The 17,086-nt window shown below is 34.6% G+C and overlaps 1 protein-coding gene across 1 annotated transcript in view; it reads left to right on the forward strand.

Annotated features, from left to right (window-relative positions):
- Positions 1-17,086, forward strand: part of PROS1 (protein S) — a 53,261-nt gene that overhangs the window by 21,421 nt on the left and 14,754 nt on the right. The window contains exons 3-9 of the mRNA XM_037525683.2: positions 384-408; positions 5,333-5,419; positions 6,132-6,254; positions 6,620-6,751; positions 10,973-11,098; positions 12,097-12,218; positions 14,485-14,600. Of these exons, the coding sequence (XP_037381580.1) occupies positions 384-408; positions 5,333-5,419; positions 6,132-6,254; positions 6,620-6,751; positions 10,973-11,098; positions 12,097-12,218; positions 14,485-14,600 (731 nt within the window). The remainder of the gene's footprint in view (positions 1-383; positions 409-5,332; positions 5,420-6,131; positions 6,255-6,619; positions 6,752-10,972; positions 11,099-12,096; positions 12,219-14,484; positions 14,601-17,086) is intronic.

The raw sequence follows: 17,086 nt of genomic DNA on the forward strand, positions 1-17,086 counted from the left end.
TTATACAATGTTAAATCTGATGTTTGTGCTTGTGATGTGATCTATGCTTCATGGGTATCATTATGGAAAATTAAAAATTGACAAAAGGGGGCATATACGATTGCATTTGACATCTTCAATAGAACCTGCTTTTAGATTTGAAGGTTTGCAACATAATTTAGTTGATCAACATTGCTTTAAACCTAAGCATTTTATTGACTTATTAGCTATCTATTCCATGGTATATTTTACTCTAGAAAGAATGTCATGTATGGAAATGACAGTTATATATAATTTATTTGTATCTTTAATATAAAACAAATTATAAAGTAAAAGTAAGTTTTAAATCTATACTGAAACTTAAGTTTGCTAAGATATATTTTTTTCTTTTCTTTTCTTTCTAGGATTATTTTTATCCAAAGTACTTAGGTAAGTTCAAAGGATCTCAGTCATGTAATTTTAGAAATGAAAAAGAACTTAGATATGATCAAGTCTAACCCTCTACCCATATATTCCACCAAGTAATTTCATTGGCTTTGAGAGATCTCATCCTATATGCAATCTTGATTATTTAAAGATATGTAGACAAATTTGGAATGGGCCTCTTATTACCATGTGGCATTTTAACTTTTAGTCATTTTCATTCTAATGTCTTTCTGAAAGATCTGTGGACTGATGCAAAGTTATAATTAGGCACCAGGAATTATCTATATAAGTATATGAATTTCCATGTGATATCTTTCTGAAAAATGATCTTTCTGAAAAGATCAACATATAATATTATATTAGTTGCATGTGTATAGCATAGTGATTGCATATTTGTGTATATTGTGAAATGATCATCTTACTCTGTCTAGTTAACATACATCACCACACCAAAAGTGATGAAAACTTTTAAGATCCTCTATCTTAGCAACAGTTACCATATTATAAATTATAGTCATTATGATTTACGTTACATCCCCAGGGCTTATTTTATTAATGGAGCTATGGTTACCTTTTAGTGAAAGGAAAGATCTTTGTGTATTACAGAGTTTAATCTATGAAAATTTTCACCTCAGTATTTGTAGAAATCATTAACATCTTCTTCCATTGAGCACCATTACATCATTCCCTGCAATATCTTTATCCATGTTTGACTTTTGAATATGATATTAGATTGTCATAGAGTAAGGTGGAATTTCCACACATTAATAGATTAGACACTTTCAACTAAATATCAGTTAAGGATAACAAGACTTCAATGTGCTTTAAGCAAATAATGAAATATTTTATTCTACTATCCTTTGGGAGAGTTGTCATCATTTTCAAACAATAAAAGCAATGTATGAATTGTCTGGCTCTTTCTGATGGTATTCTCTGTAGGTCCAGCCCACAGAGTTGTACTTTCCTTCTTCATTTAGGCTCAGAATATCCTCATCCTTCCATCTTTCTACCTCACTAACATCCCAGCCAATTTGAGAGCCTAAGCAGTGCCGAAGTAAAAAGTAAATCTTTTTTTAAAAAACAGTAGTAGAGAGATTATATCTCATTTCTAAAACATAACAGTGATATCTTGAAAGGGCGCTGGGGTACAGATGTACGCCTATGAATAAGAGCTCTTTGGAAAGTTGCACATGACTCCTCACTTTCTCAGCAAAAAGTAAGAGTTTACACTGTTAAAATGGAGGAAAAGGTCAAGACTGTTCATCTTAATTTTAGGTAGGCATTTAAATATTTTCAGTGGAAATAGATAATATTGGGCTATTAAAATTATGAGTTTACACTTAATTTCATATTAGTTCTTGATTGTTAGGTCTATATAATGAGGTTATGTTTCTGCAGGATTAATTCTCCAGAAGATATTTACTTTTAACCACAGAGTATATTTGGATAAAGATAAATAAGATAAATAGTATTTTTTTAAGATAAATAGTATTTTAATACAACATTATGTGTTTTGGAGAGTTCCTTATGAAATATTTTCCTTTCCTCTCTTTTTTATCCCTCGCAACTTTCTCTTTTCAGGCTCTACCCATCTTTTCTTTCTCTTTGTCTATCTTATTTGGCTATCTTATTTGGGTAGCAAACCCAAATACTAAGAAAAAAACACAAGATGCGGGCTCTCATCCCAGATCTAAAAATTTGTACTGTGTCAGGTTAAGCAAGTTATTTGACTTTTCAGGTTATATTTAATATATACTTTTCCTAACTTCAGATCTGTCGGAAATATCAGATAGGTATATTTTGCTGATAGAATTTTTACCTTATCAGACTTACTTCAAGTGTTATTATTTAATACTTACATTTTATATTTGGGTCCTTTATAACACATATGAGATAAGTCTCACTATTGAAAACAGAAAAAAGGTAATGTACCTAAGAAACTTATTTGTCACTTGATGTGTGTATTTTATAGTTCAATGACTCTAAAATAGTTCATAGTCCTGATCCTGGTAAAACTAACTACGATTTTGCTGATTACCACAGCTCCTGCAGGAAGCTCCTTACAGTGAGATAACAGCACCCAAGAATTTAAAGCACTAATACTAATCCATACTTTTGGGGCAGTGTTTAGATTTAGAGTATCAGACATATAAAAAACATACCTATTCATCTACACATCCATGAATTGGTATAAAACATGGAATTTGGACAGAAATACTCAGGGTTTCATAAGGTTTTAAGCTGAATGGTTTTCTAGAAAATAGACTAATTCTATCATTTTATATAGACCTTTAAAATATCACCTGATAAAGTGTGTGATTCTGCTAATGGCAGAAAAACTTCTTGGGAGGAATGTTAAACATTAGAAATAACTTTTAGTTCCTAGTTCTTGAAAAATTGGTGAATTAACTCAGACTGCTCACTCTTCTTAAAAATCATCTCAAGAGCAACAATGACATTCCAGGCATTAATAATAACAAAACAAAATGAAAAGCAACCAAAAATGTGAGAAATCCATGGGTAGCCTGAAGGCCGGCTTGACCTAGTATGTGTGTGAGTGAATTGGGGTTTTGACTGCTGAGACAGCAGTAAGACGTCAGATTTTAATATTTAAAATAATAATTCTGAAAGTTTCGTCAAGTAAGATAGAGCATAACCTGAGTAATAAGAAAAAACAATATATTAAAAAGTATAGACATTAGTTCAATGGAAAGCAAAAGAGACTATTAATCTACTTGTGGCTACTAAAGCTGAGGCATCCTCCAACTCTCCCTTTCCTTACACTTTCTCTCAATTTCCCTCATTCCTATTGCACAGTGAGAAAGTGAACTGGAACAGTAAGGGCTCTGTATTGCATGACTTTGTAGATTGCCATGCAGCGGGCTGTCCACAATAAAATTTAAATGCACATTTCCATGAAAACATTATCATACATGTATTAGTTTAGACCTGTGTATACTAAGGTGCAGTATGAGTTAAACCTGCTTTTTCATCTGGCCCACGGTGGTAATCACCACATGAAACATTTCACCTAGATCTCTAGCCGAAAGGAACACCAATTTTGGTTGTTACTCATGGTCAAATTTGTTGAGAACTACAAAGTGAGACTTTCTTAGAAATCACAATCCAGAAGGACCACTCTGATGTAAGTAAGGTATTATTTTTATGGGAAAATATTCTAAACCACCACGGTAGGATGAATAATAACCCCCAAAGATCCTAATCTGCAAAACCTATGAACTTTACCTTTTATGGCAAAAGATTTTGAAAATTAAATATAGGATCTTGGGATGGCGGCATTACCCTAGATTATCTGGGTTGGTCCAATGTAGTCATGAACATCCTGTATGAGGGTGGTAGGAGACCAGATTTGGTAGTAGGATATATGATGATGAAGCAACAGTTGGTTGTGATATGAGGATAGATCTATGGGACACAGGTGACCTAGAAACTGAAAAAGGCAAGGAAACAGATTCCTTATTCAAGTCTCCAAAAGGCATGCAGCCCTGCCAGTCTGAAATTTAGACTTCTGATACTATCATTGTAACAATGAATTTGTGTTGTTTTAAGTTACTTGGATTGTGATGATTTGTTACAACAGTAGGAAGCTAATACACAAACTGACTTCACATGAGCCTTTAAATCATCTCTGAGAAATTACATTTTCAAAGATGGCTGTAATGTCACCTTGACATACCCCATTACTATATGACTCTGTCCTTTCTCCTTATGCCTTCAATATGGGTGGAACCTGGGACTACTTTGATCAGTAAAATATGGTGGAAGTACAAAATGCCTCTTAACTGGCCTGGCAAGTTCTGCTCTCTTCCTCTTGGAAGCTAGCTGCCATGAAAGAAGTACCACTTTAGGACCAACATAATAAGAGACACTCAACCCTTGGAGAAGCCCAGAAGCATGATACCCCACATGGAGAGAGAGATGCCAAGGAACCTGAGCTGTCAGTCATGTGAGTGAAAAGCCATTTTGGAGGTGGATCTTCCAGTCCCAAACACTCTGGCTGACTCCACATGTAGCAGAGACAAATAGCCCAACCCAACCCTTTCCAAATACTTGACTCACAAATCATGCTCAAAAAAAAAAAAAAAGAAAGAAAAGGAAAAAGGATTATTTTGTGTTACTAATTACTAATGTTTGGGGTCATTTGTTAATCAGCAAAATAACCATAAACTACCTTTTCAGTAATTTGGTCACTAGTTATACAATGAAGTGATTGATTATATCTATATCTTTCTATCTATATCTATTTCACTGCTGATTAAGAAATGTTATTTGTTGGAACTAAATCAACTTTAGTTACTTAAAAGCCCTAAGTATTTTTCTCTTTATTATTTCAACTGTTATTTCTGCCAGAGTGCTATATCTGTTTTACCAGATTGTAATGAGAATAAAATTAATGACATTAAACTGATTTATAATATTAAGACATTATATAAACATTAATACATTATTGCCCATGAATCATTAAAAGAATTAGAAGTCGTCTACAGCAACCAGAAACACTAACTCATTCTATTGACTTAATTATAGATACTTTCTATATCAGACCCCTGTCTACAAATTTGAAGGTAACTTTTGGTCTTTGCTACAGAGTTAATAAGATAGATTTATGTAACCATAATGTTTTCTGCTAATCTAAGTTCCTTTTTCATTTCTAGTTTAAGATAATTATCCAAAGAGAAGCTTCCATAAACTCATTTTTCATGATTCTGTACTTTTCACAATTTTGCTTGTAGATTTTTAATTTTTATAAAAGATGAGTGAAAACTTTGGGATTGACATTTTCAATGCTGAATCCTGTAAATCCACAGAAGCATAGTCTACCTCTCTAGGTCATTTCTAGCATTATTTCAGATCAAGTAATTGTGTTTACCTTTACTAAGGAGATTACATCTGTTTGTATTTACAGGTTGTGTCGGTGCTTTCCGAGCGAAATCCGCCACTACTGCCCTTCAAAAAGCTAATGTTTATCCTGATCTAAGGAGCTGTGTCAATGGTAAACATCTCTACCATATAATTAAAACAAAACAAAACAAAACCATAACCTTCAAGTAAAGTATGTCCATAATAATAGAACTGACTTTTAAAAATCAATAAATGAGCCCTTCAAAGGCTGTATGCCTTGCAAGGAGGTGTTCTCAAAATGCCTTAGAAAAATTTGGTTTTTAGATGCAAATGCTGCTGTTTTCCTCAACATGACATTTTATGAAGAAAATTTCCCTCTGCTGGGAATCACTACTTTGCAAACTGTTGTCCACTGTCTAAAAACTACTGTTTTATATAATTAACCAAAGTTCTGTTTACCTAAAGCAGGATGATAAATTTGGTCCCTGTCACTCTATCTAAGCCCAAGTTGGGAATTTCCAAATTCTGTTTTCTGTTGATACTGAGAATAGTTTCATTTCTTCTGCCTACCTCATGGAGTAGTTTTTAGGATCAAATAAGGGCATAAATATGAAAATATATCTAAATCATACTTTTAAAGTGCTGTATATATTTGCAAATATACACAAGAAGTTTCCATTTGCAAAATAATTATAAAGTCTTGTCCAGTGGATTCACTTTTAATGAAAAAGTATTATTTGAAGGAAATAATTACAGTCAATTTCATTGATTACATACTTTTACACAGGATTTTTATTAAAGGGCATATAATTCTATTTTACCATGGCATGTGCTACAATTAAATTCATGTATATTTCCTTCAGCCATTCCAGACCAGTGCAATCCTCAGCCATGCAATGAAGATGGATTTAAAAAATGCATAGATGGCCAAGCTACATTCACTTGCATTTGTAAATCAGGCTGGCAAGGGGAGACATGTGAATTTGGTATGTATAGTAAACATATCTGGTTCATATGGATTGACCTCCTAAAAAAGCAATACTTTAAAAATAATTTATTTCTCGGCCTCCCCGGTGGTGCAGTGGTTGAGCGCTGGGTTGCGAAGCTGCCCACAGCCTCTGCAGCACCGGTTCGATCCCCAGCCACTGGGCGAGGGTCCCACATGGCGAGCAGACCTCTCCTGCCGCCTGCTGCTCCCCTCAGCAGTGTACTTCGGTCCTTCTGCCTGCTCTGCTCCCCACTCTGGCTCTGGTGAATTCTCTCACCCTCCCAAGCTTCTGACTGTACCCAGTGCTTGTATAAATAAATAAAATAAATCTTTAAAAAAAATAATTTATTTCTCTTTTTTTAGATATAAATGAATGCAAAGATCCCTCAAATTTCAATGGAGGTTGCAACCAGATATGTGATAATACACCTGGAAGTTACCATTGTTCCTGTAAAAGTGGTTATGTTTTGCTTTCAAATAAGAAGAACTGTAGAGGTAAGAGCAAAAGCTAGAATAAAGTGGTATTTACCTTGTGAGAGCAATTTCAGCTATAGCAGAGAAAAAATCCAGTTGAAGGAATTTCTCAGAAAGTTTTTAGAAAAGTGGTTATAAGTGCTTACAATAAATAAATGTTACTGGGCCTCCCTGTTGGCGCAAGGGGTTAAGTCTCAGCATTATCAAGCTATCACCAGCCACTGCAACATGAGTTTGATCCCTGGCCAGGGAGCTACCCACATGGTGCTGCAGACCTCTTCTGTCTCACCCACTGCTCCCCTCAGCAGTATATTTCAGTGGATCTGCCTGTTCTGCAACCTACTCTGTCTCTGGTGATTCTTCTCAACACCCCCTCTCTCCCCACATCTCTGGCCTACACCCTAGCTCTTGTATGCATAAATAAATAAAATAAATCTTGAATAAAAATAAATAAACATTATTTTCTACTGTGAAGCCTTGTGATATTACATAACTGCCTTTTAGTTTATAGTTTATGGGGTATTTTGTTACTTATAGAGTATTTTATTGTTTTCCTATTACATTTATCACCTTATAGAGTATTTTGTTTTCTTAATGTGTGTGTGTGTGTGTGTGTGTGTGTGTGTGTGTATGGACACACATGTGCACATTTTAATAAAGAATTTCATTATATGGTGATAATGTGAAATTTCAGTGCAAGTCCTTGCATGCCTGTCTTTGCAAAATAGTTATTTTTACTACTTTGTTTTAAACAATATATCATTACTTTTATTCCAGTAAGATAAACAGCTATACAAAGAAATCCACCACGATCCTTAATAACCCTTTTTTTTTTTAATTATCTTTCTTGGCATTTACTTTTTTTTTTTTAAGATTTATTTATTTATTTGTACAAGCACTGGGTACAGTCAGAAGCGCGGGAGGGTGAGAGAATTCACCAGAGCCAGAGTGGAGAGCAGAACAGGCAGAGTGACGAAGTACACTGCTGAGGGGAGCTGTGGGAGGCAGGAGAGGTCTGTGCGCCATGTGGGACCCTCGCCCGGTGGCAGGGGATCGAACCGGCGCTGCAGAGGCTGCGGGCAGCTTTGCAACCCAGCACTCAACCCCTCCGCCACTGGGGAGGCCCCTTAATAACGTTTTCCACTGTGTTTTATATTCCCTTGTCAGAAATACCATTCTAATTTCCAATACAAACGTTTTGTCTTGTACCTCATTTCCTGTTGTGGTTTTGGGAAACATGAAGTTCTGGCTTTCTTTCTCTAAACATTTAAGTTCACATCATTGGTCATAACTCTTATTTTTTCCTCAGGCTTAAAATACTCCCTGTCAGTTTATTCTCTTAGCAAGCACTTTGTTTTCTTTGTGCTTTTATTTTCTGCAGATTTTGACTTTTTCACTCTGTATAATGCCCTTTTCACCTAACTGCTTTAATTGCTATAACTAAATCTTCAAATACAAATGCTAGGTTGTGGATAACTTAAAAAAAAAAATCCCAGCCTGGAATTAAGGTAGATAATAAAAATAAGGTCACAAATTGGATAATGGTTTAGAAGAAATAGTTAATGCAGTTCTCTCTAGAGTCTTTTAATAGGATTTTAAATAATATTATAGTAAACTCTATGAACTCTACAGTGCAGTGAGGGGCAGACCTTTCTCTCTTTTCTTTCCTCCCTCTCTGCTTCCCTCTTTTTTGTCTTCTTGTTGCTGTTAAGTAGAATATTTAGTAAGAAAATGTTAAGCTTTCTTGTTCAACTGTACTAATTTGGTAGGTCTGTCACATACTACACTGTAGTATTCAGTACAGCTTGCTATGTTATTTAAATGTTATTAAATGACTCTAAAATGAACTTCATATGGACTATGGTGGAGGACTTTCAGTGCCTTGGTGGTGGGTATGGTCTAATAACATCATCTCTTAATCAAAAACAGTGTTGTAAACAGATGTTGTTACCTCAATAAAAATGAATGAGTGAATGAATAAAATGAGCTACAGAAAAAACAATTTTTCTAAACCATTCTCCAGGGTTTTTTTTAAGATTTATTTCATTTATGCATACAAGAACTGGGGTACAGGCCAGAGGTGTGGGGGGTGATAGGATTCACCAGAGAAAGTGGGGAGCAGAACAGGTGGATCTACTGAAACACTCTGCTGAGGGGAGCAGCGTGTGAGACAGGAGAGGTCTGCTGCACCATATGGGTAGCTCCCTGGCTGGCTGGGGATTGAACTTGTGTTGCGGTGGCTGCCAGTTGCTTGATAGCACTGTCTTTAACCCCTGCGCCACAAGGGAGGCCCCATTCTCCAGTTTATGATCAGATCTTTCTTATCTATCTGAAAATCTAAGGTTAGAAATTTAGAATGCCAATATCAGAATACCCATCATCATAATGCAGGGTGCCATTTGCATTTCATAAGCAAATAATACTCATATATACTTCTACATTTGAATACTTGAGTAATTTTTCCTTCTATAGAATTGTGACATATTTTAATTAAATGTATTTAATCTTTATCCATTGAGTTGATACAAATGTATAAAAATCATTACAAAAGGTCCTCTAACAAATAAGAATGTTCCTGATAACCTGAATATATGTTCTTATATACTTCATTTATACAATCCTTTATCCACCATACCTAAGTGATAGCGTACAGAAATATTAGAAGAATATGTATACAACTATTTCAATAGGGCCTCTGCCAACATGTGGATATGCTTGGGATCAAGTTGACTGTCAGTATCTAAAAAATGCAAGAGTAAAACTTTTCATCAGACATTAGATGTCAGTAGAGCCATAAAATCAACGTCCTATGACCTGAACTCGTATGATTTAAATAATTTCCTACAATATGCCACAAACCAAATCGTGTGTTGTATGCTTTGCTTTTCCTTTTAAAAATATGGATTTTAATAGCTCTTTTTAAAAAAAATTACATATTGGGCCTCCCTGATGGCGCAGTGTGTTGAGCGCAGCCCTGTGAAGCTGTCTGCATCCTCTTCAGCACTGGTTCGAATCCTGGCTGGCCAGGGAGATTCCCACATGGCGTGGCAGACCTTTCCTTTAGCACCCGCTGGCTGCTCCCCTCAGCTGTGTACCTTGGTCCTTCTGCCTGTTCTTCTCCCTACTCTGTCTCTGGTGAATTCTCTCACCCTCCCGCACCTCTGGCCTGTACCCCAGTACTTGTAAAAATAAATAAATCTTTTAAAAAAATTAAATTTTTTATTTTAATGTAATTGTAGATTCACATGGAGATGTGAGAAACAATAAAAAAGATCCCATGTATCCTTTGCCCCATTTTCCCCAATGATTACATTTTACAAAACTGGAATACAATATTTCACCCAGGATAGTGGTATTGCCATTGTCAAGATATAGAAAGACTCCTTTACCACAAAAGATTGATTCTATTGCTTTTGTGCATGTTATTTGAAAGATCAGTATCTGAAGTTTTGGTTGACATTGGTTTGAGGAAAAATTAAATTCAGCTTTGAGAAAAAAAATAATTTCCATTCTGAACTTGTCTTTCTCTGGAAAGTACAGTTGAAAATTTTCACTGATAACTTTTTGTCACTTGTTCTGTCTTTCTCACAGGTGCTTGTCTAGAAACTAAGTGCAACCAATACTTTGTTCCCTACTTTACCATACAATATAATAAGTATACATGAAATTTCTAGAATATAATTTTTGGAACTAAAAGTTATATTGAATTGAAATAACTGCAGCTTTATAAACATTTTAAAATCTTACTCAAACCCACTTTAAATTCAGATACTTTATGTATAATGATATTTTCCATTTCCAAAAGAAACATGAGCTGTCTCATTTTTATTTTTCATATTTGTGACAATACAGAGTGAGTTCACTTTTGAAACTATTTTTTTCAGAATCTTGTATTTAGGAATAAATATTAATAACATGGTGAATCTCCTCTACTATTTATTTTCGTACTGTAACCCGGTACGTAAGAAAATAGCTAAAACTATTGCCTTTTTTTTTTTTTCTTTTGCATAACTACAAAGGAACATGACAAATATCAATCAAATTCCTTATGCTTTTGTATAAAGAAATTATATTTAGTAAAGTAAACTATGATGATAGATTTAATATTTTGTTATTCCCAGGCCACTTTGTTGTCTTACTACGTATATTAAACTAGATCCAGGAAACACAAATCAAGAGTTCTTTTGTAACATCTTTTGGCATGGGAAAAAATGTTTTTTAATATATTGGTTTCACTTATAGATGTGGATGAATGCTCTATAAAGCCAAGCATTTGTGGCACAGCTGTGTGCAAGAACCTCCCAGGAGACTTTGAATGTGAATGTGCTGAAGGCTACAGATATAATCCCAAATCAATGTCTTGTGAAGGTAGAGTTGTGGTGATATTGCTGATGGTGGTTAAGATGGTTTTGAACCCTGTTTCAATATTAAGAGCATAATGGTTCTGTTTGACATCAATAATCAGATTTTCTAAGATGGCAAAATCCATGGGCTAGCCTGGTCAGTGGGGTAATCCTTGGCTTCCTTCCAGAAGAAATGTAAGACACATGGTCTTCAGGTTTACTGTTGTGCACTCTGATTGTCTTCTAAGTCCTATATGAATTGAAAACTTCCTATGGATGAGAAAAGTAAAAGTAAATAAATTTCACATCATTTAAATAATACTCAAAAAATAAAGAGTTAGAAAGCTGGGAGGGAAAGCACATACATATGAAAGAAAAAGAAGTTTAAAACTCATGTGGGTAGTACAACTTGGGTGGCAAGGAATCTTGGGTTTTAGACCAAACTCATCATTAGTACTATCATTGATTATGAAATAGAAAGTGACAGTTTTGTTATCATTGTATTATAAAAAGTCATGTTCTTGATATTTTCATTTAATTCCTAATTACATTAAACTTTAGTTAAAAGGGATGGTTGCTTCCCTTTCCTATATTTCTATCTCCCTCTCCTTTTGTTTTCTTTCTCTATTCCATCTTCTTCTCCAGCCTTCCTTTCTTTTTTTCCTTCAGAACAAAGAATTGGGAATACTCTCAATGGAATTCATATAATTAAAAATGAATGTAAACTTGAGACTCTCAGCTTCTTTTCCTTCAAATTAAACAGGAAAATTAGTTTAATTGTTGTATTTTTGTTAATTACTAATTACTGAACATTACACTTAAATTTGTTGTTTTGGGTATTTAAATAAATATAAATTGCTTTGGTAACTCATTTAAACTTCCATGCTTTAAATGTTATTTGATGTCATAGGGATGTCTTTTACTAAGGATCTATTGTTGATTATCTCACACTAAAGTCAGAATACTCTTTCTGTTGGATTGAACATTTAAGAGACATTAGATTTATGTTACCTTTTATTCCAGATGTGGATGAATGCTCAGAGAACATATGTGCTCAACTCTGTGTGAATCACCCTGGAGGTTACTCTTGTTATTGTGATGGGAAGAAAGGATTCAAACTTGCCCAAGATCAGAAGAGTTGTGAGGTAACATTTTGCAATGCTAAAGTTCCCATTTCATTTCTAACATGAGAGCTTCAGGTACTTATATCCACAAAGCTGAGGTAAGTCAGAAAATACACATGTTCTGCAATAATTGCTACAGGTCTAAGCAGGCTATGAGTCACATTTCTGTTTATTCATCATGGTTGTGACTTCAGGGATAATTTATGACTAGGTAAATAGTAAAAGAATTCATGTAGACTTTGTGGAGTTGGGAGAATGGTCATTTGTACCACCTGTACACTTACCACATATGATGTTCACACTTTACACACTTTATTTAAAAGTGGAGGTTTATACGTCACTTTGTGAGGAAAAAAAATCTACTGTATATCTTTAGTGCCAGCATTTTCCAGTGTCTTCTTTACTTATTCCACTCTGAAGAATTTGATCATGCTTTAGGCATGTTAATACTTGCAGGAGTGCCCATAAAAATCTCAGATGGAAACAACTTTGTCAGAATAAGACAGTGCAATTTAAATTTTTCAGAGAGGTCATTTTGGTTCTGTGTCTCCCAACCTGGCATTTAATCTGTCAAATTTAATTGCTAATTGATACAGAAATTGCTTGTAAGGGGAAGATTCTGGTTTTTCCTTCACTGAAATAAATATGTCAACATCTGAAGCTATTTTTACCCCCCTAAGTAAGGACCACATGTTTGTGATCCTTAGTCCAATTCTTGAATCTCTCTTACTTTTCACAAGTGAAGGTGAAATTTTTGTTTATGAAGTAGATAGTTAAATAATCCACTTTGGTGATTTAATCTGTTTATATACACACTCTGCAGATGTTACTAAGACAAAACTATGTATATCCAAAAAGTGTAACTTTCTACATTATGCTACCTAACTTGGTAAAAGAAAGTAATGTAATCGAGGGCATATATAGTAACTTCAACAGTACTTAATTGAGATACCATGCTGTGTGAATGTTTATTTAATAATTTAGTCTCATTATTTCTGTATTTGTTGTAGTTTCACACCACCAACTACCTTGGAATAGATCTACTGACATTTCAAGAGGAAATGAGGTGTTATTTCTGGACCTTGATTTAATACGTTATATATTCCCCCCCATCACTCCTATGTGTTTATGAACCTAATTTTTAAAAGCTTCCCATTATGTTTGATTTTACTTATAGAAAAAAAAACTTCATGTCAGATTATTGATCCTCAATCACTTTTCTGAAAGTTCCTTGTAGACTAAAATGATATCTTAATTTATATGTATCCCATCCAGTTTTCCCAGCATTTCCTTTACTATCTACATATAGAATTTTGCTCAGGAAATTTTAGTAATTTCATTCATTTGTGAGGAAAAATCTACCATAAATCTGTTATAGGGCAGCCCCGATATAAAACAGGTTGCCTGACTGTGGGTCCTTAACCACGCGCTTAAAAGGGACTTATTAATACTCCACTGCAGGCACACACAAAAGGTTAATAAAAGGTTTATTCACAAGGGAAAGGGAAATGAGGAAATGTACAACTCGGGGAGAAAAGAGGGAGATAAAGTCTTAAATGCATCCTACCCATCTCCACAGACCTGGAATCCCAATGGCACTGTGAGAGCTGGCCGCGAGCCAAGAGCCGTGAAGCCAAGAGAGAGCCCCAAGGCCCATGTGTCTGGTTTTATACTAAACCTGGCTGCTTAACTCCACCCTCAGGTCCCAGCAACCCTCCCTTTGGTGATGATGGGATTTGTCATTCCCAATGTCTTGATGGCTTTGGTCTGGAGTGGGGGGCGGGGGTGGAGTCCACAAAGCCTGTATGGATTTAGCTCAGGACATCCTTTCCCCCTAACAAATCTACGGTGAATAAATGAATGAGTGAATGATTGAGGTGCTATTCATTGGTACAAGAATTTCCCACCTATTTCTGACTCCAAATATAGATAGTTTTAGTTATAACTCATGGAAGACATTATATCTACAGTTATTTAGAGGAATGCATGTTGCTGTTGGAAGAAAAAGTTGGTGTTTTGGACTGAGATGTACAAAGGAAATATTAAAGACAAAGATCTAAAAACACCTATATTAAACAGGAATTTAAAACACACATGTTCTTGATAGACTACATGTGGTAGTAAAATATACTACTTTATTAGTATCAAAAGTGTTCTTAATTTATTGTTGTGTATAATAGAGATTGCATTTGCCAAAAACACTAGGAATAGGAGAAAGATAAATAAACTGGCACAAACAGTAAGAAATAACCTCTGCATTTTGTTTGTTTTGTTCCCTTTTCTCCAGGCTGTTCCAGTGTGCCTTCCCTTGAACTTGGACAAAAATTATGAATTACTTTACTTGGCTGAGCAATTTGTAGGGGTTGTTTTATATTTAAAATTTCGTTTGCCAGAAATCACCAGGTAAGGTACCAATGTCAGTGATAATTTCTAGAAGATAGCAGATAAGAAAGGATGAAAGGTGAAATGTAAAAAGTTGTAGTATTAATCAGATAACTTAGGTATATTACCATTGAGATGATTTGGGGAACTCTAAAGTTAATATGTTCTTTTATACATGTAATTTTCATGCTAGAAACATTTTGGATCATTCTATACTGACCACCTCAATGATTATTTTTACCTTATTCCCTTTTCCTTTTCTACTGAATGAAATAGAAAATCAGAAAGTAGAAAATTGATTTGTGGAATTTTCTTTTTACATAACATAAAATGTCATTCTTCATTATAAAAACTAAGTAATGAAAAGATACATAGTATTGTTTTTAGAATATGGTTATGTTCATAATCATTAAGAAAAACTGAAGTGGTATCTTAAAGAACGATGTCACATGATTTTTAACTGACTCTGAATACTTTATCTGCTATTCTTATAGTCTGGCTAACTTTGGGGAGATAGTAGCTGCTTATATTTTTGTATCATTTTTCTACTTTCACTATCTAAATTTTCGGAGCTAAACATTGCTGAAATTAGAAAAAAGAAACTGGAATGTTGTTGGAATATGAAAAATGAGCTTATTTGACACTGGTTATAACTTCTTAATTTTAAAATACTTTGACTAAATAATCATATGTATTTGGAATTTAAGTATGTGATTATTTGTTAAATGATTCCATTAAGTTCTGAGAAATTAAGGGACACTGCAATTTGTTCTAAGATTCGCTGATATAACTGTGCACCTTTGACATTCTCCCCTCTCCCAACCTGGTTTTTCTCTTTAACATCTCAGGGCAAATAATACCTTCTATTCCTTCTATGTAGTATGGGGAAAACCCAATTTTGCAATGAGAATAATGATAGTGAGAGAGAAAAAAGTTAATTATGCCATTTTTTTAGATACCTTCAAGGTTATTCAAACTCACTGACAATTCACAATAACTTATACTCAAAAACACAGGATCAAATTAACCAAACAACTATTATTCCAGTGTTTATTTTTATTATTTGTCTCCTCATGGGGCGGCAGAGTTGGAAGCAGCATGGGATGAGGGAAAGATTACTCAATGTCCACGTGAAGAAATGAGAAGCCTAGAGGGGCTACACCAGAAGTAATGTGCAGCCCCATCCATAGGCAGTCTCATATTTATTAGCATCAAGTACAAAGGTGGGGCAGGTATTTAGGGAGTGTCTATGTATGGGGGATGCTTATCCAGGATGTAAACTAGGGTGGAGAGACCAGGGACTATTGCCTGGGGGGTTCCATTGTTCTTGCAAGTCTAAGCATATTATCTATATTCTGAAATCTGCCTGCTGTTTTCAGCAGATACTGATTTCCCATTATGTTCCTTCTACCAGGACTTTTGCCCTTGGAGAGAGGCCCCCTGCATGACCCTGCACCTAGCTGACAAGCAGGAACTCTGGGCACAAAGATAATATCCCCAAGAACAAGTGGGGTCTGGGGATTCTACACTTACTTTGTTTAAAACTTTTTACGAAGTATAAAATATTCTCAGAAATGTACATATACCTTAAATATACGGTTTAATGAATTTTGTAAATTGCCCCATGTGTAAACCAGCACAAAGAACAGATAGCTCTTTTATTTTCAAATATTTCACCTCTCTCTATGATCAAATACCTTACTGAAAGTTAGCAAATTTGCTTCTTTCACGCTATCAAACTTCTAAAAGGAATGAATTGTTCCCCTTTGTAATCAATCAGTTTGCTGATGTATTCCAGAGAAAAATATGTAGAATGTGACCCTTTGAATTATTGGTTTAGATTGATTTTACAAATAAAAGGAAATTATCCATAACAGGAACAATTGGAAGGTCCTGAGGATATGCAGATTCAGGTTTCAGTAAAATAATACATGCCTCACGTCAGCAGAATGTGATGAGAAAAAGTGAGGTTGTAAGTCCTTATTCCAAGAAAAAAAGTTCTTTTTTTATATAATCAGAGTTCAGTAAATTCCCACTACATTTTGTTACCTGTCCAACATACTTTACTCCACATTTACCTGTTTGTAATATTTTCTTTGCCTAAAGACTAAAAATTTGCATGCTATCAATTTTTCATTTTTCCACTAAGGGGATCTGTGCTTCATTGCAAATGATTTCTATATTACTATTATATGTGAAGTTAAGGGTTTGGAATTAATTTTTGCTTGATTTAGCAATTATCTGAAGTCCTGACATAGTGAATTAAATTACCTTTATTTTAACTTAACTCAGTTGACTAACAGTTATATAACTATGTTACCTATTTCCTGTTTGTCTTTTTTCACTTATTTTGATTTGCTGGTCCCTTGTAAATTTTAACCATGATTCTTACTAAAACATCCTAAGGGCACTGAATCAATACATGTTAATTTTTAGCGTGTTAATTTCTTCCCCTGTAATAACTACATGTATGTCCAGAGTATTAATAACAACAGGCTTTGCCAGAG

The sequence above is a fragment of the Talpa occidentalis genome, unplaced genomic scaffold, assembly GCF_014898055.3.
Source record: "Talpa occidentalis isolate TD23 unplaced genomic scaffold, MPIMG_talOcc4v2.1 talOcc4.4, whole genome shotgun sequence".
Lineage (NCBI taxonomy): Eukaryota > Metazoa > Chordata > Mammalia > Eulipotyphla > Talpidae > Talpa > Talpa occidentalis.